General features: G+C 40.9%; 1 protein-coding gene and 2 non-coding genes across 9 annotated transcripts in view; 2 read left to right on the top strand and 1 right to left on the bottom strand.

Annotated features, from left to right (window-relative positions):
• The first annotated feature begins 1,380 nt into the window (after positions 1-1,380).
• LOC116545501 lies at positions 1,381-1,483 on the top strand. The gene has a single exon (XR_004266334.1). It is a non-coding gene; the product is annotated as a U6 spliceosomal RNA (small nuclear RNA).
• Positions 1,484-2,460: 977 nt separating this feature from the next.
• The window catches only part of LOC116545499 (ribosome biogenesis protein BMS1 homolog), a 51,522-nt gene continuing 29,448 nt past the window's right edge, over positions 2,461-24,534 (bottom strand). For 3 of the 7 annotated variants that reach the window (XM_032272041.1, XM_032272042.1, XM_032272044.1), the window contains 10 exons: positions 14,891-14,964; positions 14,081-14,257; positions 11,199-11,387; positions 10,935-11,115; positions 10,631-10,689; positions 9,403-9,525; positions 8,329-8,476; positions 7,810-7,985; positions 3,446-3,607; positions 2,555-3,001 (listed from right to left, as the gene is read on the bottom strand). In XM_032272041.1, the coding sequence (XP_032127932.1) occupies positions 2,771-3,001; positions 3,446-3,607; positions 7,810-7,985; positions 8,329-8,476; positions 9,403-9,525; positions 10,631-10,689; positions 10,935-11,115; positions 11,199-11,387; positions 14,081-14,257; positions 14,891-14,964 (1,520 nt within the window). In that variant the 3' untranslated portion in view covers positions 2,555-2,770. Of the gene's footprint in view, positions 3,002-3,445; positions 3,608-7,669; positions 7,986-8,328; positions 8,477-9,402; positions 9,526-10,630; positions 10,690-10,934; positions 11,116-11,198; positions 11,388-14,080; positions 14,258-14,890; positions 14,965-24,534 lie in introns of those variants that run through there. The other 4 variants (XM_032272040.1, XR_004266332.1, XM_032272043.1 and 1 more) reach the window with 4 other exon arrangements.
• Positions 20,712-20,815, top strand: LOC116545503. The gene has a single exon (XR_004266335.1). It is a non-coding gene; the product is annotated as a small nucleolar RNA U13 (small nucleolar RNA).

The following is a 24,534-nucleotide window of genomic DNA, read 5'->3' as shown; positions in this document are numbered from 1 at the left end:
CAGCACGTTCCCAAGTACAGAGTGACCTAAGCTCTGATGTTTTAAACATAGTGCCCAAGGACATAACACCCCCTTGAAGCACTGGAATGTAACCAGCTGCATTATCTATGGATAAGCATATGCTTTTAGCTCTTGAGAAACTCACATAAACTGCCACTGCTATCAATCTTATATTTGGTGCACAGCCTCCCTTTCACTGATTCACCCTGCCATCTGCTCTATAGATTGTATTCAATAAATATTGTGGAAACCAGAGCTTGGGGCCTTTGCAGTCTCCTGTTCGCTCTGGCCCCCTGGTCCCACTTTATGCATTTTTAACCTTTTTCTCATTCCTTTTTTTGCCACCGAAATTGGGGTATCCATGGGTGGTATGTGGGGGCTGGTACCCTACAGTTACATGCTGTCCAGGCTTGTAGCCTAGGAGCAATAGGCCATACCATAGAGCCCAGGTGCACAGTAGGCTGTACCGTCTAGGTTTGTGTGTCACTCTATGATGCTTACACAGTGACAAAATTGCCTAATGATACATTTCTCAGAATGTATCCCCATCCTTAACTGATGCATGACTGTATTTTACTAACCTGGCCATCTAGGACTGTCACCAATAAAAATTCTACGTGGGAAATGCTATTTATTGTTTCTTTCAGACATTAGAGATTCCTTAACTTTAGTTTTAAATAATCTTGATATACAAACTTATTTCTCTTGTTCTCCAAATATGATAAACCAAGATTTTTAATATTAGCAGGTAAGACTTCCACCTACATATATTGTCTTGCACCTACATATATCCGCAACTGTGCTTAAATATTCTTTTATTTCCCCATTGCTAAAGGATTTCATTCTTCTGGCTAAAATATAAAACTATACAATTATAAATACTTATTTGCAATGCTTCTCTTTGAACAAATTTGCTTGTTGTATAAGACACTTGCTGATCACCTTGTAAACTACTTAACTGTAAAACATGGTATGACTTAGAGTGCCTTGTATATTTTAGTTGTAGTTTTACATTTCAAAATGTATCAATTATGCTATATAACAAATTAGTTTTAAATTATTTTATAATTTTGATGGGCTATTTGTCTGTCCCCAGGCCTATCAGCATACTAGATGATGAAATTCATAATAGCTCTTGAGGAATAGAGGAACATTTACACGCAGAGTTGCTCAGAAAGTTCTGGGCATGTTCCAGCTGTCACTTCCCAGGTGGAACCAGCCCTGACGGGATCCTCACATCCTCTTCCCTTCTTATGAGACACGACACTGAGCACCTGCCCACTGACAGGTTTAGGCTTTTAGAAAATCTCTCAGACTAGGCCAGCTTCTGACAATCCTGCCAACCCTCTTTGGCCCGTATGATGCTGTAAAGGCAATGTGGTACTCATCTCAGCAGCGCACATACTAAAACTGGAACCACACAGAGGTCAGCATAGACCCGTGCACAGATGACACACAAATTCATGAAGTGTTCCACATATGTATATGTATATTTTTTGAAACAGGGTCTTGCCTTGCTACCCAGGCTGGAGTGCAGCATGCTATCATGGCTCATTACAGCCTCCACCTCCCAAGCTCAAGTGATTCTCCTACCTCAGCCTTTCAAGCAGCTGGAAATTCAGGTGCACAGCACCACACCTGGCGAATTTTTGCATTTTTTGTAGAGATGAAGTTTCACCATGTTGCCTAAGCTGGTCTCAAGTTTCTGGGTTCAAGTGATCCTCCTGCCTTGGTGTCCCAAAGTGCTGGGAATACAGGAGTGAGTCACTGTACCCAGCTGTGTTCCATATTTCTACATACACCTGCACACATGGAGTATATGTTGGGGAAAGTAAAGCTGGGAAAATGTGAATAAAATCAGTGGGCTGTATTGATGTCAATATCCTGATTGTGGTATGTGTGAAATGTTACCACTGAGAGAAATTGGGCAAAGTATACAATGTATGTGACTCTATGATTATATCATATAGGATTTGATTGCACATAACTATATCAACATATAATCATAAAATACATACATAACCTATATAATAGTATGATTACATCAATATAATGTTCAATTTTAAAAAGAGTAATGTAGCTAGGCAGGTATAATGCATGAGCATAATACAGGAAGCCTACCTCACCGATACATACAATTTCCTAGGTCTCTGCACCTGAGACAACAATCTCCTGGTCTAAAGCTTTAAAAAACTACTTATTATTACCTCATCACTATACTAATGTGCAAAACATATGAAATAAGATAGGAAATGTCCACGAGGGCCAGTGATCAAAGGAAATAACAGACAAAAAAACCCAAAAAACAAAAAACACACCCTTCTCTAAAAGTTTACATGAGAGCTGAGGGTTCAAGTGAATATTTCTTTCCCTTCTGGAAGATGCCTCATGAAGGTGGTAGAATACATAATTATCCACAAAGAATTGTCAGGCATTCATCCCTAGTGAAAACTACTAAGCCACAACTAACAAAAAAAATATTTTAATGATATTTTTATAGTACAAATAATTAAACTGAGGCAGACAGTGGGAAGTAGGAGAATCTACATAGCCACAGCTATAGCACTTTAAATCTTGACAGCCCCAGGTGCTGAGAATGCTCCCGGGTCCCAGCAGCCCAGGCTTCTCTGTTCCTCCTCTCACAGGCACAGCCTGGGTAAAGACATACCTTGGGCTGTTGCCCCGACTTGTCATTCACAAGCATTCCAACTGTGATGTTTGAAACCGTCTACCTCTGGTGATCCAGGGACAGTCCCTCCAGTCCAAAGGCTCACTGCAATTGCCCCTCAGCCCCCTTCAAACTGGACTTCTGGTTTCTTCTTTCCTTCTGCCCCTGAATTCGGAAGAGCTTCTTCCTGAGGTCCTTCTGCCGCTTCAGCTTCTCCTCTTCCTCCTTCTGCTTGGCTCTGAAGTGCTCTTTATTGTGCAGGTGCCGCTGCTCCTTGGCCTTCTTCATCTTCTGACTGTGCACCGTACTCAGAGCATCCAGCAGCGCGAGGATCTAACAAGGACAAAAGCCAGTGAGCATCAAAATGCTCTCTCAGTCACTGCACACTCGCATCCTAAGCACTGAGACTAGGGGCAACCCACGATCCAAATGAATATTAACTGCACGAAAATGCATCCTGCGCTAGGAAGTCATTGTTGGCATGGAGACACAGATGTGATTGCATTTTACCTTTAACACCGCTATTTATCATTCTGTGGACACTGTACAGCTAACCAAGACAGAAGGGTTCCCCAGCCGTGTGTCTGTTATCCTGCATTCAAAAGCACAGGCAGAGCAGGACCAGGCAAAGGAAGGGAAATGGACTCTGGTTCTTCCTCTGACTTTGGTTTCAGTGCCCTGAATAACTGAGACTGCAGTAGAAACATGAAGTGTGCTGCTGAGGAGTGTTCTCTTCCTACCTAAATGCAGCGTGCAGTGCGGCATGGGTGACAGTACCTTTCTTTCATGAGGCTCGCGTACGACGGCTGGTCTCCGCCTGTCCTTTGGCACCTTGCCTGCCTTTGCTTGGGTCTTGGGCTTGTTCTTAAATGGCAGGGCCTTCTGCAAGGCTTTTGGAATGTGCAGTGAATTAAAATGTTTCTTTTGCCTCAGGATTGGCTGAAAAGAAAAATAAAGACTGTGACATATTCAAATTATGATCAACGTGCATTTAAAACTTCTGCATAAAATATTCTCATTGGGTTTACTTTTCCACAAGATCAGTAAATAGAATCCACTGGCCCTGAGAAATCAGGACTCAACTATCCGCCAAATATGGACTGTCTCAGTGAACACCCACAATTCTCAGTAAACAGAGGAACAGAGAGCTTATACTTACAACTCTCCCTCAAAACCCACTGTGTCCATTTCTATGGTATGGAACTATGGGGTTTCAACAGAGCAGATGAATAGGCTCAGGGTTTCTTTTAATGAAAATTTCAGGCCTTGTCTTTTGGCCACTGAGGTGGTTGTTTCCCAGCCTACCAAAAATAATCTTTTCATCTTGACTATCAACCACTCTGGATTTTTTTTTTTTTTTTTTTTTTTTTTTGAGATGGAGTCTCACCCTGTCACCCAGGCTGGAGTGCAGTGGCATGATCTCGACTCACTGCAACCTTCACCTCCCGAGTTCAAGCGAGTCTCCTGTCTCAGCCTCCCGAGTAGCTGGGACTACAGGCACACCACACCACGCCCGGCTAATTTTTGCATTTGCAGTAGAGATACGGTTTCACTGTATTGGTCAGGCTGGTCTTGAACTCCTAACCTTAGGTGATTCACCCACCTTGGCCTCCCAAAGTGCTGGGATTACAGGCATGAGCCACCATGCCTGCCCACTCTGGATTTAAGGACAGTTCTTCCTTCAATCAGCAGCCAAAGTGTCTTGATGCATGATTCTAATTAAGAAGTTTAACTTTATTCTATTTCTGATGGAAGGCTGGCTGAAAGAAGGGAGACTCAAATGACAGATGAAGGCAAAATACTCTACTGAATTTTCAAGGTAATCTTAACTTCTGTTTAATCGAGCTGACCCAAATTCTTAACTGCCTCATAAACACTGTTAATAAATTGAAAGTTTTGCCCTAGGCTTTCATTAAAGTCAACTATATAGAAGAAGTTTCTCCTATGTCTTGAAATTTATTATTAAAGACATCATCTTAACAATCTTCCATATTCTCTGTTTAGGAACCCAAATTGTTTTCAAATTCAAGAATTCAGGGAAATCCTACTTCTTACAAAAGAGTAGAATGAACAAGGAGCACCAAAGTATATTTTAATAAAAATTCATGTAAGCGAGTTCAAAATTTCATTAACTATTTTATATAAAATAAAAGCCTAGGAGACTTCTGTTTCTAGCAGAGTGGCAGACTGATGCCTTGAACAACCCTCTTATTACAAAACTGAATATTCCACAAAAAGAACAAATCTTTTCAAATGCATTGTTAAGCTTTGAGGAGAATAATGAAAGTTCTAAGAAACCAACATGTAAATAAAAACAGAAGTCCAGACAGGCACTGAAAACCTAAAATAAAATAAATAAAAAAACCTGAACAAGCCAGCTGTCAGCAAGCATGTGCAACAGCAGGAACTCTTTAAGCTGCTGGTGGTGGTGGAGGTCAAGCCACTGCACCCCCAGAACACAACACAAAAACCTCAGAACTGAAGCAGAGCATAGGTGCCCTGAAGCTCCCACCCCACCCAGGAAGCCTCCAGCAGAAGTGTGTGTGCCCCTGAACACCTGCAAGTCCCATATCCAGACCTTGGTGTTCAGGGCCATGGGACGACGACCAAAAATGGAAAACCATTTTACCCACCAATGGATAAATGGTGACACAATCATATAATGGAACTCAACAATGACAATAAATGAATGTCTGCCATAGATAAGAACATGGATGTGTGCTATAATACTGAATCAAAGAAGCTAGGCTCAATAGAATGTGCTGTATTTTATAAAAGTCACAACCAGGCAGAACAAATCCACGTCAGGAACTGGGAAAGCGGCTATTCTGGGGGGCAGGATGAGATTGCCTGGGAGAGGCCACAGGGCGAGGCTACTGTTTGGTCCAGGGTGTGGCAGCTTGGTGTGCCACACCACAGTTCATCTAGCTGTACACTTAGGATTTGGGCACTCTTCTGCATGTACACTAACATTTCAATAAAAAGCTTATTGAAACATTCAAACTTCCATAAAAACCCACATTGCTTCAACAGAAACCTAGCTGACAAAGAAATCAAGAAAACAACCTTATTTATAATAGGATCAAAGAAAAACAAAAACTCAGGAATAAATTTAACCAAGAAGGTGAAAGATATGTACACTTGAAAATCATAAAACATTGATGAAAGAAATTTAGACATGAACAAACGGAAAGATGTCCTATGTTTATGGATCAGAAGAGCTAACATTGTTAAAATATTCACACTACCCAAAGCAAATATACAGATTTAACACAATCCTCATCAAAGTTCTGATGACATTCTTCAGAGAACAGAAAAAAAAAAAACCAATCCTGGCTCACGTCTATAATCCCAGCATGTTGGAAGGCCGAGGCAGGTAGATCACGAGGTCAGGAGTTGGAGACCAGCCTGGACAACATAGTGAAACCCCATGTCTACTAAAAATACAAAACTTGGCTGAGCATGGTGGCATGTGCCTGTAGTCCCAGCTACTTGGCAGACTGAGATTGCAGTGAGTCGAGATCATGCCATTGCATTCCAGCTTGGGTGACAGAGTGACACTTCATCTCAAAAAAACAAAAACAACACACACACACACACACAAACCCCAAAACAAACAATCCTGAAGCTCATATGGAACCACAGAAAACCCCAAACAGCCAACAGATTACTGTGAAAGAAAAAGTTGAATCCATCACACCTCCTGATTTAAAATTGTATTACAAAGCTATAGTTAACAAAACAGTATGGTACTGGCATAAAAACAAACAAACAAACAAACAAACAAGACCAATGGAACAGAACAGAGACCTCTGAAATAAATCTAAACATATCCTGTCAACTAATGTTTGACAAGGGCGAACAAGACAACACAATGGAAAAAAATACAGTCTCTTCAATAATAGTGCTGGGAAAACTGGATTTTCACTTGCAAAAGAATAAAACTGGATCATGATCATACACCATACACAAAAATCAACTCAAAACAGATAAAATACCCAAATAAGACCTGAAACCATAAAACTCCTAGAAGAGAACAAAAGAGGAAAGCCTCTTGACAGTGGACTTAGTCATAATTTTTTGGATTTCGCACCACAAGCGAGGCTACAAATGCAAACATTTGAAACAAGGAGGACTGCACCAAACTAAAAAGCTTACGCACAGCAAAGGAAACAACCAGCAAAATGAAAAGGGAATCTACAGACTGGAAGAAATATTTGCAAACCACATATCTGATAAAGTATTAATTTCCAAAAACTGGTAAAGAACTCTTACAACTTAATAGCAGACAAATGAGCCAGTTGAAAAAATGGGCCAAATAAGAAATGACCAGTAGAAACTGAGAGGTGTACAATAAAAGGTACAAAGCAGCAGACATGCGGGATGAACAAGTTAGAGATCTAATGTACATCATGAGGGCTATAGTCAATAAAAATGTATTGTCTTTGGGATTTTTGTTAAATAAGTAGATTTTAGCTGTTCCTGTCACACAACAAAATGTAACTATGTGAGATGGCAGACACATTAATTTGCTTCACTATAGTAACCAGTTTACTATCTATATGTATCTTTTAAGATCATGTGGTCAACCTCAAATATACAAAATAATTTTTCTTTTTTTGAGATGGTGTTTTGCTCTTGTTGCCCAGGCTGGAGTGCAACAGCATGATCTCGGCTCACTGCAACCACGGCCTCCCAGGTTCAAGCAATTCTCCTGCCTCAGCCTCCCGAATAGCTGGGACTAAGGCACGTGCCACCACACCTGGCTAATATTTTTTGTATTTTTAGTAGAGACGAGGATTCACTGTGTTAGCCAGGATGGTCTAGATCTCCTGACCTCATGATCCACCCGCCTCAGCCTCCCAAAGTGCTGGGATTACAGGCATGAGCCACCGTGCTGGGCTATAACATTTATTTTAAAAAAGAAAAGTTTGTCTTCAATCCAGAAAGAAACACTATTACCACTTTTTTGGTGTTCTGTTCCAAAATATTCCATGAATATACAACTGTTCAATCAAATTCAATGTTAGACTTTATACTTGGACATTCAAAGCATGTAAGACATTATAGAAAAGTGTCTATGTGACTCCCTGTCTACAGAGCACAGGCTGCATCTGCAGTAACACACACGCAACTGCTACCTTATACAGAGAGTCCTTGTTCGCCTTTAGTTTGATGCCGTGGGCGAGCCTGAGTTGACCTGTGGTCCGCATTCCTGACCAGGTGTCTTTTTCACCCACTGGTTTCAACAAAGATGTTACTGGGTTATAGAAGGCTGGGATTGAAACTGGATACCAAGTTCGCATGAAGACAATATCTGAAAAGAGAGGTACTATACTTTAACATTTTCAAAAGAAGATTCACATCCATATTGCAAAGAAACAAAGAACAAAACCTGCACTTTAACTTCTTTACCTGGTGGCAAAGTATGTGAAGAGAAAGCTCGTTAAGAAAACTACTCTCATAGATTACAGTACTGTTACTTGGTGTGACCAGGGGACTGCAGACACAAGGTGCATGGGCACATCGCATACAACTGGGAGATCTAATACTGGAGCTGCTCAAATCTCTAGAGACCTGACTCTAGCCTCTGGTCACACTGGCTACAAGTCAAGCATGAATGGTAACACCCTTCCCTGAACACCACACTAGACACTCACCACTCATCAGCAGCTTATCCTCAAAGCTGGCCCGGAAAGCTCCTTCTGGAGCCCGGAGAGCTTTCTTGATCTGCCCCCTTATCCCACTGACAGTTCGAATCATAGCACCTTCAAATTTGGCCACTTCCAAGGCAGAATTAAACATTCCCTACAGGTATAGCAAGATAAAAACATACACACACACTTTACACTTTATATACTTATATGCTCATATACTTTATGCTTCTTATCTGAAACACACATCACTGGTTAAAGAACAAAAACGATGCACTGACAGGTGATAAAATAATCAAACTGTACTTGCCCCTGAAAGTGGAATTACTACCTCAAAAATAATACAACTCTTTCATTTTTCCCAGAATAATCATGTGGGTTTATGGGCATGCTCATCACTGCTGTCTGTGTGGAAAAGATCAAAGAGGGATTTACTGAACTAAACTGGCCTAGGCAGCCTTTGCTGACATCTCTCAGACTGGACCGCAGCCCAGACCCTTTTACTCAGGTGCATGCACTTAGAACATGAAAACAGTAAGATAAATGCCAGTGGTATTATTACTTTATGTTGCAAGAACATTTTATGATCTTCCTAACTGTTGTTTTTAATGGAAACATCCCCACTAAGGAAATTATCAAAATGCTGCTCAAACTACCCTCCCCAGATACTGGAAACCAGTACATCCATTTCTCTGTACCCTTGCCAAGTTGTCTGCAAATGCTTTGTCTATTTTTCTACTGAATGGTTAGACAAACTTGTGATATTTTTTCCCCTTTCTTAACACAAATCCAAAAAGTAGGAAATAAAACCCAGTGGATAAAGTGACATATTTTCAATATGAGTTCTATAGCAGTCTCACATGGAAGTCATGAGTAACAGCCTCAATTCCTAAATAGCTGTTACTACTGCTTTTTTGAGCATAAGTAACACAGAATATAGAGAGCAAACGAAGAAGACACGAGGCTGATAAAAAATTTCAAATACTTTTCTAACAACATGAGGCCCATCTTTTAGTATTTCGTTCCTTTTCTCAAACAATGTGGACATTTATAAATATGAGAATATTTAGATATACAGACCTTAATAAATGAAGTGTTCTTGAAAATTTTATATGGAAAACCAGTTAGCTTTAATTTCTTCACAATTTTTATGGATTTATCCAGATCAAGGACAACTCCTGTGGCAGCTATCCGGAAATCAGGCTAACAGGAACCCCAAAATTTGAAAATAGGAATAATATCAGCAAGAGAAAAACTTCAATTCTATGTGACACAATAAATTACCAAAGTGAATATTATTTACAATAGCTAAGAAAAACAAGAGAGAATATCTGAACTTGCAACCCAGTGGTTTGACAAAAGCAATGCAAAACTTTAAAATTGGTAAACCAAACTAACAAGGATGACTTAAGACTGGGTGTGATGGCTCATGCCTGTAATCCCAACACTTTTTGGGAGGCTGAGGTGGGTGGATCACCAGAGGTCAGGAGTTCAAGACCAGCCTGGCCAAAATATGGCAAAACCCCATTTCTACTAAAATACAAAAATTAGCTGGGCATGGTAGCGTGCACCTGTAATCCCAGCTACTTGGAAGGCTGAGTCAGGAGAGTTGCTTCAACCCAGGAGATGGAGGTTGTGGTCAGCCGAGATCACACCACTGTACTCCGGCTTAGACAACAGAGTGAGACTCAGTCCCAAAAAACAAAACAACAACAACAAAAAAGGGTTACTTGAGTACTTTCCTGAGACTGATTTCAGAGAAACATAATTTCACTATAATAATCTATTTGGAATGAAATGGAAAAGAAAAATGCAGTTGCAATGTTTAGAAAATTAAACTTTGGATCTTCAGGGCAGATTCCATCTGCTCATTATTCTGCTTTCTTCTCTATTAAATAGGACCAATAAACCTTGCCCTGCCTGACTGTTCAAATGAAAATGGAATGAACAGACTGCTACTCCAGCATGGCTGCAGGGAGCCTCATGTCTGGCTGGTCTCTGATGGCTCTTCACAACCTCATACAGTGCTCAGCACATGGCGAGCACTGCTTAAGTACTTGCTTAGATAAATACATCCAAAAAATGCACATAAATAGAAAATGTCTTCAGTACCATAATCCTTCCATCTCTCCTCCTATACTCCCACACCCTACTGAAAAGGATGTAGGAAGATTAAAAGCAAAGGGAAATTTACTTTATATTACAAAAAATGAGTAATTTTCAACTTAAAGTCTCACGTACATAATAACCCACAATCAGGATATATTTCTTAAACCAATCTGTAAAATAAATTATCCAAAATAGTTACCATTGTGCCACTGACAGACTGTATTGCCAAGAAACCAGTTCCCTGTGGAGTGATAGGGCCTTAAAGGAAAAGGAAAAAAAGAAATATAGCAAACGATTAATTTTAGATTCTAGGTTTACATATTGGATATGAACATTTACATCTGGATACAAATTTACCTATATACTCCAAACTACCTTCCCTCTCCCAGAAAAGAGAAAATCTTAGGAGTGGAATTTTATGAAAGGAAAAGCACAAAGCTGTAATGATGCAGACTGTAAGGTTTAATCTCGGCAACAAGCAACTTATTGTAACCATATTTTACCCCAAAAGGTTGCTCCGCAATGCATGTGCTGTGGCGTGTACTTTAGAAGCCTTTGTCTTCCATTGTGGTCTTCAATATAATAGAGTGGGATGGTCTGAAACCTCCTCCACCCTACAGAAAATATGATTGGATCTCGGGACTTGAGGATTTTCTTATACCAGCGATGTTTCTTCAGACGCATCTGAGGGGATGAAAGGGTAAGATGACTGATGGAACGGAAATCCACAGAGCCTCAGGCACCAAATATGCAGCAAAGGGACCCACCTGCACGCATCCAACATTACCCTCACTGTTGCCCAAGCCACCCAGGATAATGGGGTAATGGGGGTCAAAGTTCTGCACAAATTCGCAGGGAACATTTTCAATCTCAACGCGGATGTACATCCCAGGTCGAAAACCCTCATACTGAACTCGGGCTTCATCATCTTGATCCTCAAATTCTGCACGGTTCAGCTATACATGACAGGAAAAAAGAAAACCCATATGCCATTATCTGTAATAAACATAAGATTAACATGAACAGATTCGCAACTTCTAAGTAAAGAACTGTGGACAGAATTATGTAGGCTTTAACCTATTAAAAATACTAAACATTTGGCTGGGCAGTGGCTGATGCCTATAATCTCAGCACTTTGGGAGGCAGAGGTGAGTGGATCACTTGAGGTCAGGAGTTTGAGACCAGACTGGCTAACAAAGTGAAACCCTATCTCTACTAAAAATACAAAAATTAGCAGGGCGTGGTTGTATGTGCCTGTATTCCCAGCTACTTAGGAGGCAGAGGTGAGAGAATCGCTTGAACCCAGGAGACAGAAGTTGCAGTGAGCTAAGATCATGCCATTGCACCCCAGCCTGGGCAACAAAGCAAGAGTCCATCTAAAAAACAAACAAACAACTTCTACACATTTTACCTCTACAGTCTGCTCAGACTGTGTCAACTGTTTTCTTCCCTGCTGCTCCAAGGGACAACAAATGCAGACAACTCTGTGGAGCCCTGTGTGCCCAAACAATGGAAACATCCCCAGTCCATAACTTTTTTCCCTCTCTACAAGCGATTCTTTCACACTTTTCTCCTGTCTTCAAACACCCAACTCCTCCCTCCCCTTCACTCAGCTGACGGCTGTTTGCTGATTCATCCAAACCCAAAAGAACCTCCACAGTCTACCCTCTACCAGAGTTTCCTCCTGTATCCAGCCTTACCAGAGCTCCGAGCTGGCCCATAGGAGAGCTATGTGTGGCTATTTAAATTAAAATTAATTACAATTACATAATATTTAAAATGCAGTTCCTCAGTCACACTAGTCACACTGGAAGTGGTCCTTATCAACCTGTGGCTAGGGTTACAATATTGGGAAGCAGAGATGTGCATCTCCATGATAACAGAGAGTTCTACAGGCAGCTCAGGCACAGATGATCTGTCCATGCCTCCACTCAGGGCCACACATCATTTGCTCACTAGTCACCATCCACTCTTCCTGGACTTTATTACAATGGCACTTCTCTGTTATTTCTCTTTTCACAAAGCCTTTTGATTCTACTTCTTCCACCAACAACTACTCCATTTCTCTGCTTCTCTCCGCAGCAAAACCCTACAAAAGTTTTCTGCAGTCACAGCCTCTAGTTCCTCTGCTCCATTCTCCCACATCCATGAAAAGTGATGCTTGCCAAGATTCCTGAAGGCCTCCACGCCCCTCCTCCAGTGGCCAACTCTGCCTTGACCACAGTTACCATGGCAGTGGGATCTGAACAATGTGTCACCTCAGTGTACAGCTGGCCTCTTCTGTGCCTGCATGCTGACACTGCTTCTCCCTCCTGGGCACTGCTCAAGCCTCACCACTGCAGTCACTCCCTCTCACCCAAGCCAGTCCTGCTCCTCCCACTCACTCTGCACTCACTCCCTGGTCACCTCACAGCTTTATGTGGCATCTACATGCTGAGAGTTGTTCATCTAAGTCCCTAGCCAGTCCTCTCTCTCTAGACCTGACACTCCGCTTGTCTGCATGACACCCAGCCGACCCAAACATCATCCTCCCAAAGCTGCATCTGTATAGGGTTTCCTGTCTAACTTATAATCCACCCTTCCAGGAACTTCCAGTTGTCACCCTCATTTCCTCTCACATAACCCACATCAGTCCACCAGGAAATCCTACTGACCCAGCTTCCAAATAAAGTATATCCGGTTTGACTCTTTGTCTCACCTCCACTGCCAACCCTCTGGTTTGTGCCACCCGAACGATCTCTTGGCAGAGTGATCTGATTACCTGAATGTCTCTCCTGTGCTCAAAACCCTCCAAGGACTCCCATTCAGAGTGAAAAATTCAGTCTTTTACAATGGCCCACAGGCTCTAGGTCATTTTAAATTGTAAATGGTGTGAAGCAAAGACTTCAGAGTTAGCTTATTCATGTCTGTCAAAGGTCAACACAGCACTAAGCTAATACCTAATCAGGAGACAGTTCTTTGATTAGATGAAGACCTAGGTTGAGCAGAGCCTTTCAACTCCCTTTCACAAATTGTATACCTAATCTGTTCCAGCTTACAGACGTACTCCTGGCCCCACTAACAAGGCGCAACTCAGATGCTCGCCATCAACTGTACACACATTTGTGTCTGTCTCCTTCAGAATGAGATCACCACCTCCAACAGCCTGCTCAGCACCCCCAGGCAGGAGGGCCACACCATCTCCCTTTATCTCCACATCTGACCTTACACTCCACATGTCCTTCTGAACTTTGACCAGGATGAGTTTTCAGAGCACTCCTCCTGGGAGCTCTGGTGCATCCATAAGCCACAAGGGCCACTGATCGCCTGCCATTAAAATCAGGGAGCAGCGATAGGAATAGGCAGCCAAGGCTTGCACTAAAGCAAACACTGTCTCAGATCACTACACTGTGAAAGTCTCAAAAGCAGATACCATGTCTCAATCATTTCTGTTTCCTAATTCTTGATACAAAATAGGTATGGATATTTTTCTGGTGATCTTCTGACTGCAAAAACAATGAGCTCACTGCATGAATAAACACACTCACATTATCTCTACCCAGAGTCCAAAAGAAAGGCAGAGAAGCAGGATAGGAAGCAGAGACCCAAACGAAGTCAGATTCCTGTGCTATGGTAGTCTTGATGGCTGAGAGAAACTGAGGTTTCTCACCTGTGCTTGTTTCTGCATTTCTCCTTTAAGATCATCAAAATATGTGCTTTCTCCTTCATCATATTCTGCATCAAACATCTCCTTCAATTTTCTCTTCTTATCCAAATGCTTTTTCTTGGCACTTTCCTCTTCATTGGGGTCAATTTCTTCCTTAACTTCTTTCTCTATATCTTCATTCTTAAATTCCCAGAAGACATTTTGTATACATTTATGAAGGTCTTTTCTTTAAACATTAGATTTTTTAAAGTTTTATTTGAACAAAAATTTTAACAAAAATCTGTTATCATTATCAACAAAACAAAACAAAATAACTTGGTACTGCTACAGGAAATGATTACATCTGCATTACAAATAGCTTTCATTCCTTAAGCTGGCTGGGAACACAAACTGGAATAAAAATAACAGATGTGTCCCTCACCCAGATGCCCCCAGACCCTGTTCTAAAGAAATATTAGGGAGAACAGGGACTTTGTTCTTTTAAATTTAAATTTAAAGAAGAGGACAATTAAATTTAAGAAGAGGACAATGATGGCAATGGTGGAATGTAACCCTAAGGAGCTAAGACTTCCATGAATGAAAAATCACAGCGGACTTGGCAAATGACGGGCAAGAAGCAGTAGTACGTGTCATCCGAAACTTAACAAGTAAACAAGAAAGCTTCTCTCTGGTCTGCACATCCTGACCTTTTAGGAAGGAATCCATTCATCCAGTCTGCAATCGTCACACATCACAAGTCAGATTTGTATTTCTCAATGTAGGCCTCTCTCAGAACACAATGACCAAGAACAGCCAGCCACAGCAAAGTCATACCTGAGTAATGGGGCCTGATTCTCCCTTGTGCACGTCCCCTGTTTCCAAGTCTTCAAAGTCACCGTAGAGCTCCTCTGGAAAAGAAGACCCAAAGGCTGCTCTGTGAGCCAGGCATGCATGTGCCACTGGTCCCACCCACTACAGGCCCACAGTGTGCTCCATGTTCCAAGCCTCATTCTTACTGTTCCCATCATTACAGACACAGGCAGAACTCTGCACTCGGGAATGCTTCATGAAACAGTTAGTATTTCGTCATCTGTTTAGGTAAACTAAATGGACCTGAGCTGCATTTCCACACTTCATGTCAAAATGCACATCTCAGTTTTTCCAGTATAGATAACGGACATTCTTTTTGTTTTTGTTTTGATGTGGCGTCTTGATCTGTCACCCAGGATGGAGTACAGTGGCACAATTTCAACTCATTGTAATCTCCACCTCTCGGGTTCAAGCAATTCTCCTGCCTCAGCCTCCAAGTAGCTGGGATTACAGATGCCCACCACTGGGACTGGCTAATTTTTGTATTTTTAGTGGAGATGGGATTTCACCATATTGGCCAGGCTGGTCTCGAACTCCTGACCTCATAAACCACCCGCCTTGGCCTCCCAAAGTGCTGGGATTACAGGCGTGAGCGACTGGGCCCGGCCAATGGATGCTCTTGATGAGAGACACAGGTCTGTGTCCCCCCAAAAGAATAGTTCTAAGAGTGAATAGAAAAGCCCCATGCTGATACCAGAGTCTCAGTGTAAGTTAAACATGACACAATCGTGTAACACACCTAGGGGAAATCTTAGATTATATAAAATATAGCATTTAGATCAAGAGTACAGCCCCAAACCACACCAAATCCATGGGAAGAGCTCATTCACTCATTCATTTCTTCATTTGTTTTTGGAGCTCTGAGCTCAATTATAGGTCCCACTCTTAAAAGAAATTGACAAGCAAGGCTGGGTGCAGTGGCTCATGCCTATAAACTCAGTACTTTGGGAGCCTGGGAGGCGGAGTTTGCAGTGAGCCATAATTGCATCACTGAACTTCAGCCTGGGTGAGAGTGAGACCCTGTCTCAAAAAAAAAGAAAAGAAATAAAAGAAATACACAAGTTAAAACTCATTTGGGAGGCAACATTTTAAAGGCTACTAAAACATTTTCACATAAGAGCCAAAGAACCAGGTGGAAGATATAACAGATAGGAAGCTCCTATTTGTAACAAAAGCAAAAAAAGATAAAATAGGAATAAACCTAACAAATATGCCAGAACTTTAGTTTTTTAAAAAAGAAGAACAGCTTTAATAAGCTACCAAAGGACAAACGGAATAGCATCACCACCAACACTCATAAGTGCTCTCCACACCAGGTACTGCGTTAAGTACTTTCCTTGCCTTAACCACACTCTTCAACTCAAGGAAGTAGCTGTTGTAAATATTATCTATGGAATAATGATATGCCCTTATTTGAAAATAAAGACATGATATCACCAATATGCCAATTCTTCCTTTAGCAGTTACAACCCAGAACCACCACTAAGGACTTCTGGTCTAGAGAAGACAACACCTTATTCCCTCCTGACTAAGAAGCGTAACCTCAACTCTAGAAACAGACAAGAGATGATCAATGGAGAATTCTGAAAGGTGGACAGAAAAAGGCTGCCGTGGGATTCTAGCACTGGGGAATGCATAGTGGCCAGGTGTCTCCCTGGACCCCATCCAACTGGAGGGTGACCCAGGCCCAGTGTTTCCCAACTCCCAACCTAGCAATAGAAGGCAACGCAGGCAGGTTCAATCCCCCCAGGTCAAAGGAGATCTTCCACACAACAAGAAAACCAGCTCCACACACCAAGACAACCAGCATCCCCCACCCACCTGCTGCAGCAGGTGGCCCAGCCTGGGGCAGCTCCCCTGTTCCCTCAGGTGGGCACTAGCAGGGACCGGTGGGAGAGTCCCAGTGATACCAGATAAGCCAAACAGACCAAAATAGCACCATGAAGTCTCTGAAATTAAATTGTCATTAGAATCACAGCCCACAAAGTAGACCAGGACCTACACACTAAACCTAAACAGAACTGCCTGCAAAAATAAAAAAATTACATAGGCCTTCCAGCAGAATAACCAAAATGTGCAGGAATCAAGAGAATATCACCTGTCATACCACTGAGAAAATAATAATTTTAATGCGAAAGGACAACTGAAGACACCAACACTGAAATGAGTCAGATGCTGGAACCATCTGACTCATCGCTTTTAACAGCCAGTATAAAAATGCTTCAACAAGCAACAACAAATCCCATGGCAACAAACAAAAAACTGAAAGCTTCAGCAAAGAGAATGAAGAAGAATCAAATGGAAATTAGAAATATAAAATACAGTAACATAAATTATAAAATAAATCTCTCAGGATGGGCTCTATTGAGTAAAAGTGGAGATGACACAGGAGAGAATCAGAGAACATAAAGCCTGATCAGCAGAATTCACCCAGTCTAAACAATAGAGAGAAAATAACCTGAAAACAAATGAACAAAAGCTGCATGGACCTGTGTGACAATAACAAAAGACCCCGCATTTATGTTATCTGAGTCTCACAGGAGACCAGAGCTGCGAGAGCACGTAGAGAACTAATGCCTGATGCTTCCCACATTTGGTGAAAGACAGAAACTTACAGATTCAAGAAGCTGAGCAAATCTCAAAGTATACCAAAGAAAGCAACACCAATTAAACTTTCAAAACTAAAAACAACGACCAAAAATGGCAGAATGCCTGTAGGGACATGCCAACTCAAATGTCAGTGTATTTCTCCTCTAAAATCATGGAGGCAAGAGGGAAATGCCATATTTTCAGCTATACCAGCACTTAATATTCAAGCTGGTAATTTATAAAAGCAGAAAAGGTAACAAGACCTAAATGGAAGATGGGTTTCCAGACTTTTAAGAAGTAATTACTGGTACCAGCAGACTGCTATATTACAATACTCATATTGTAACATCCAGAGCAAACACTTCCCAGCAGGAAGGCTCCCCACCAGGCTAGTTCTTTTATCAGCCAAAGCAGCTGCACCTCAGCCTAACAAGTTTCACTTCACCTGTTTGCCAGCCCATGAATTTATTCAAACAAGCCAATGGCAAACCCCTTGGGAACCAATGGTCATTGTGCGCTCCTGTTACTATGAAGCCTGCCTGCCTCCCCCAACCCCAGCCCTCACTCCACTACTGAGTACAGTGCCCATCTGACCCTGGGTGGCATGCAGTGTCCTCCTCTAAGCTGTGGGTATATGTGACTAAAACACTGCTGTCAATTTCATCCATTCACACCAGGTGTTGTGTTCAACCATCTCCTATACTTTAGGGCAGGGACCCCTCCTTCACCAATGGGGTGAAAAGGAAGTGACCATAACAAGTGCATAGTGACAACAGGATTAACCCACCAACATCCTCCTCTCAGCGACTGTTAAAACTAGGCAGAGGCCGGATGCAGTGGCTCCAACCTGTAATCCTAGCACTCTGGGAGGCCAAGACAGAAGGATCGCTTGAGGCCAGGAGTTCGAGCCTGGGCAACACAGCAAGGACTCATCTCTCCAAAAAATGTTGAATTTAGCCAGGTGTGGCAGCACACACCTATAGCCCCAGCTACTTGGGAGGTTAAGGCAGGGGAACTGCTTGAACCTAGGAGGTCAAGGCTGCAGTGAGCCATGTTTGGGCCACTGCACACTCTGGCCTAAGTGACAGAGTGAAACTAAGCAGAAAAGGAGCAAGGATTTACAAGAGATCTGAACAGTCAACTAGCAAAATCTGACATCTGTACAAAACCCCACTCCCCAGTAGGAAAATACACACATTTTTAAAGCCAACAGAACATCTACCAAGACGAAGTACATTCGGGGCAATAAAAGAAATCACAGCAAATCTAAAATCCTTCAAGTCATAAGAATATGTTCTCACAACATAATGTAGTCCAGCTAGAAATCTATAATAGAAAAAGAGAAAACTCTCTAAATACTCGATAATTAAAACTACATACTTACAAATAATGCATGGGCCAAAAAGAAGGCCCAAAGGAAATATGAATGAAAATACAACATATGAACATTTGTGGAGTGCAGCTCAACAGTGCTAGAAAGGAAATTTAAGCACTAAATACTCACATTAGAAATGAGAAAAGATATGCCGGGGCAGTGGCTCATAGCTGTAACCCCAGCACTTTGGGAGACCGAAGGGGGCGGATCATGAGGTCAAGAGATCAAGTCCATCCTGGCCAACGTGGTAAAACCCCGTCTCTACTAAAAACACAAAAATTAACTGGGCGTGGTGGTGTGCACGTGTAGTCCCAGCTACTTGGGAGGCTGAGGCAGGAGAAACGCTTAAACCTGGGAGATGGAGATTGTACCACTGCACTCTAGCCTGGCAAAAGAGGGAGACTCTATCTCAAAAAAAAAAAAAAAAAAAAAAAAGAAAAGAAAAAAAGAAGAAGAAGAAAAAAAAGAAATTTCAAAAAGATAAACCAATAATCTAACAAATTTGAAAAAGAACAAACTAAGCCCCAAACAAGCAGAAGAACAGAAATAATAAAGGGCAGAGAAGTCAATAAAATTGAAAACAGAAAAACAGAAAATCAATGAAACAAAAAGCTGCTTATCTGAATAGAATCAACAAAACTAATTAATTTTAAGACATAAATAAAAACAGAGAGGACACAAACCAACATCAGGAATAAAACAGGGGTTCTCAAAAAGGCTCCTGCAGCCATTAAAGAGTATTAAGCAAATACCATAAATATCACCCTCAGAATACCCAAGCTGGTCTCTTGCAGAAGACAATCAGGGCAACTTCCACTTCCCTAACGGTCTTGAAATACCTTGAAAATCATAAGTTACCAAAATTCAGGCAAGATGAAACAGATAACCTGAATCATCCTATGACCATTAAAGAAATAAAATTTTTAATTAAGAGCTTCTGAACACAGATGGTTTCACTGGAGAATTACACCAAATATATAAAGAATTCATTCCAATTCTATACAAACTCTTCCAGAAAACAGAATGGGGAACACTTTGCAACTCATTTTGAGGCTACTGTTATCTTGATGCCAAAACTAGATGAAGATGGTACCCCACAAAAAGGAAAGAGAAACCAAAAGCAAAACAAAACAAAACCAAAAAACAACCACACAGATCAGTATCTCTCATGAATGCAAAAAGTCCTTGACAAAATCTATCAAATGGAACCCAACAACACATTGTTGCTATTCACTAGGGGTGGTTGGCAAAATATTACAGAAAATATTTAGGGAAAGCTATAGATTATAGTCTCAAACCTTTGAAAGACCAAAAGGTTTTATTAAGGCAGGTTGAAGGCAGTCACCTCGTTAATATTAGCATAGAAAAGAGGTAGGGACTGATCAAAGGCCTTACCCCACACCATTTAACCTCACTCTGTTTACTCAAGTTAATTTTGTGCTGGGTGGCCCTCTCCAGGGAAGATCCAATGGGAATGACCTGTTACTAGTATTTACTCTGGGTCAGAACCTAATGCTTTTACCAGTCATAAAACCACTCTCTTAACCATGTTAATTATCCACAAGTGTGTTAACTTAGAACCTCTGTTGTAAAATCTTGAGGGAATAAATGTGTGGATGAACAGGGAGTGTTAGTCGATTGGTTGCATTCTGCCCTCTAAAAGCAGCCAAGGGTCATTCCTAGCCCACTTAAAACACTGCAATGATGTAAGAGTGCATTCATTCATTCATCCTTAAGTCAGGGTCTGCAGAGCAGACTTCCACAGGCAGTGAACAACATCTCAACACATAAAAAGATTTGTACAAAAATTTGCACCTGGCGATCCTTTCATAGATCCTAAGTGTGATGTCTGGACGTTGATGCATATGTGTGGGATATGCCACCCTTCAGCCTTGTTACGACATTAGCACGTTAACCATCTGACATGAAAAGAAAAAAACCATGTTGTATTTTATTTTCATTCATGACCAACCAAGTGAGAGTTATTCCAGGTATGCAAGTCTGGTTCAACATTCAAAAAAATGAATCAGGCCAGGTTCGGTGGCTCTGCCTATAAACCTAATACTAAGAGGCCAAAGTGGGAGGATTGTTGAAGCCAGGAGTTCAAGATCAGCCTGGGCAACGCAGTAAGACCTGGTTCTACAAAACAAAACAAAACACAACAAAACGAAACAAAACAAACAAAAAGAAATTAGCCATACACTTGTAATCCCAGCTACTCGGGAGGCTGAGGCAGGAGGATCACTGGAGCATAGGAGGTCGAGGCTGCAGTGAGCCATGATAGCACCACTGCACTCCAGTCTGGGTGACAGAAGAAGACAGTGTGTCAAAAAATAAAAATAAAAGGACCAACACAATCTATATTAAAAGAATACAGAATGAAACGCATATCCAGATGATCATATCAACTGACACTGAAAGGTGTCAGTTTAGACAAAATTTAACACCCAATCATGATAATAAATAAATACCAGTGAAAAGATTGGGAACATAGGAAGTCCACTCTTAGCACTCTTACTCTACGTTATAATAAAAGTCCAGTTACTGAATTAAGGCAGAAAATTTTAAAACAGAAGGAAGGCCGGGTGTGGTTGCTTATGCCTGTAATCCCAGCACTCTGGGAGGCTAAGGCAGGCAGATCACTGGAGCTCAGGAGTTTGAGACTAGCCTGAGCAACATAGCAAGACCCCATCTCTACCCAAAATAAAGTAATTAACAAAAGAAAAGGAAAAGCCATATAGGTTGAAAAGAAAGAACACTGTCCCTATGTTTTGAACACAACTGTCTGTGCAGACAATCCCAGGCAATCTACAAAAACAAAACAAACCAAAACAAAATAAATCCCTCCTACAACTAGTAAGTGAGTTTAGCAGGATAAAAGATTAATGTGATCGATCAAAATGAAATACTTAGGTCTAAACTTATCAAAACATATTCCCAACCAGTATGCTGCAAATCATGATACTGATAAAGAAATAAAAAACTAAATATATTGTGTTTATATATTTTAATACTCAAAATAGAAAAAGATTATCTCCCAAACCTGATGTATAGGTTAAATGCAATTCCTATCAAAATCTCAGCTAAGTGTTGTAGACATAAACAAGTTTATTCTAATATTTACATGGAAAGTTACAAGCCCTGGGATAGCTTAAGCAATCTTGAAAAAGAAGAATAAAGTAAGAGGAGTCACTCTGTTCAACATTAACACTCACTATAAAACTACAGGGACGTAGACAGCAAGGGTGGCCAAGGGATTGACACAGCAAGTCAGTGGAACCCAAGAGAACCCAGAAACAGATCCACACAAAGATGCCCAACTAACTTTTTACAAAAGTCAAAAGCAATTCAATGGAACAAGTGTTGCTAGAAAAATTATGTACCCACAGGCAAAAATATAAACCTTGACTTACACCTCATATCCGGTAAAATGAAAAAGTCAAAACAGATCATGGGTGTAAAGAGAAAACAAAAGATACTGTAAAACTTTTGAAAAGCAACATAGGAGAAAATCTTCAGGATCAAAGAATAAGAAATAGTTCCTAGACTTAATACAAATTTCATATTCCCTAAAACAAACAAAAAAAACAAACAAAAACACTGGTAAATTAGACTTCATCAAAAATAAAAACTTTTGCTCTGTGATAGGCCCTGTTAAGAAAATGAAAGCTACAGACTGAGAGAAAATATTTGCAAATCACACATCCAATGATAAAGTTAAATATATAATGAACTCACAGTACCCAACCCAACCCAATTTTTAAAAGTGCAAAAAAAAATAAGGACACCCACGGACATTTTATATCTGTATAGAAGATATAAACATTCACATAAACACATGAAAAAATGCTCACAATTATTAGCCATCAGGGAAATACAACTTAAAACTACAATGAAGTATCACTAATATCTATTAGAATAGCTAAAATAAACAATAGTGAAAACACCACACATTGGCAAGGATGTAAAAAAAAACTGGATCACTCACCTAATTGCTGGTAGAAACATCAAATAGCCCAACTACTCTGGCAGTCTCCTATGAAACTGTGATTGCTATATGACCCAGCAACTGCATTAGTGGGCATTTATTTCCCAGAAAAAAATGATAAATGCAAATTTACACAAAAACTTGTGTACATATGTTCATAGTAGCTCAATTCTAATAGTCAAAAATTGAAAACAGTCCAAGAGTTCAAGACCAGCCTGAGCAACACAGCAAGATCCTATCTCTACAAAAAAAAATACAAATATTAGCCAGGCGCAGTGATGCATGCCTGTAGTCCCAGAACTTGAGGGACTGATGTGGGAAGATCACTTGAGCCTAGGAGGTCAAGGCTGCAGTAAGCCAAGATCACACCATTGCATCCCAGACTGGAAATCAGAGCAAGACCATGTCTTAAAGCAAAACAAAAGAAACTGAAAACAACCCAGGTCGATCTTGGATGAATAAACAAACCAGTACAGCTATACGATAGAGCACTACTCAGCAATAAAATGAAATAAACTATGGTATATGCACCAACTTGAATGAATCTCCAGGAAATTATGCTGAGTGAAAAAAAGTCAGTCACCAAAGGTTATAGACTGTATGATTCTGTTTATTTAATATTCTTGATGATGATGAAACTATAGAAACAGAAAATATATTATGGTTGACAAGCGAAGGAACTGGGGCTGGGGTATAGCAGGGGTGTGGGTGTGTTTATAAAACAGCAATATAAGCAATCCTTGGGATGGAACTGCTCTGTATCTTAACTGTTGGTAGACACAAAAACCTATACACGTGATAAAAGAGCACAGAAGAACGTACACACACACACACACACACACACACACACACGTGCATAAAACTGGAGAAAGCTATATAGGATCAGCAGATTGTATCAATGTTGGCATCCAGGCTGTGACCTTGTGCTATAGTATACATAGTACATATACACATAGATAGTGCTGTAGTACAAGATACCAGAGATCTCTCTGTATTTGTTATTACAAGTGTATGTCAATCTATAACTACCCCAAAATTAAACGTTTAATTAGGAAAAAAACACCACAACATTTTCTTTTGGAAATAGAAATGGTGATTCTTAAGTTCACTTGGAAAATAAGCAAAATCAGGACAAAGCAAAAATACTTACTTTGACTTCTACTCCACACTGTCCTGGAAGTTTAAGCCAGGGCAGTAAGGCAAGAAAAATTAAGTCACCCACACAAGAAAGAAAGAAAGTAAAACCACTGGCATCTATCTTAGCCTCCCTGGAGAGAAAGAGGGTTCCTGCTTGGCTCCCAGAATCGTCCCACACAGAAACTGGGGGAACCATATGAAATTGGACATGGGTGAGAGGTCAAAGCAGAACTTAAAAGCCCAGGCTTTATTGTGCAGAACAGGACAAAAAGCATAAAGAAAAGTATAAAAGAAAAGAATCCCTGGGATAGAAAGAATTATTTTCTTAGAAAACCATCAACACTATTTAGTCAAAGCTTACCCCTCCCCTCCAAACACACACTTGAGATCAGGAGTTTGAGATGAGCCTGGCCAACATGGTAAAACCCCATCTCTACTAAAAATACAAAAATTAGCTGGGAATGGTGGTGGTTGCCTGTAATCTCAGCTACTTGGGAGGCTAGGCCCGAGAACTGCTTG

This window comes from Sapajus apella, unplaced genomic scaffold, assembly GCF_009761245.1.
Source record: "Sapajus apella isolate SASKATOON/1434 unplaced genomic scaffold, GSC_monkey_1.0 scaffold278, whole genome shotgun sequence".
In the NCBI taxonomy this organism is placed as follows: domain Eukaryota; kingdom Metazoa; phylum Chordata; class Mammalia; order Primates; family Cebidae; genus Sapajus; species Sapajus apella.
The sequence above is the reverse complement of the archived record's forward strand: the minus strand, read 5'-3'. Positions and strand labels throughout refer to the sequence as shown.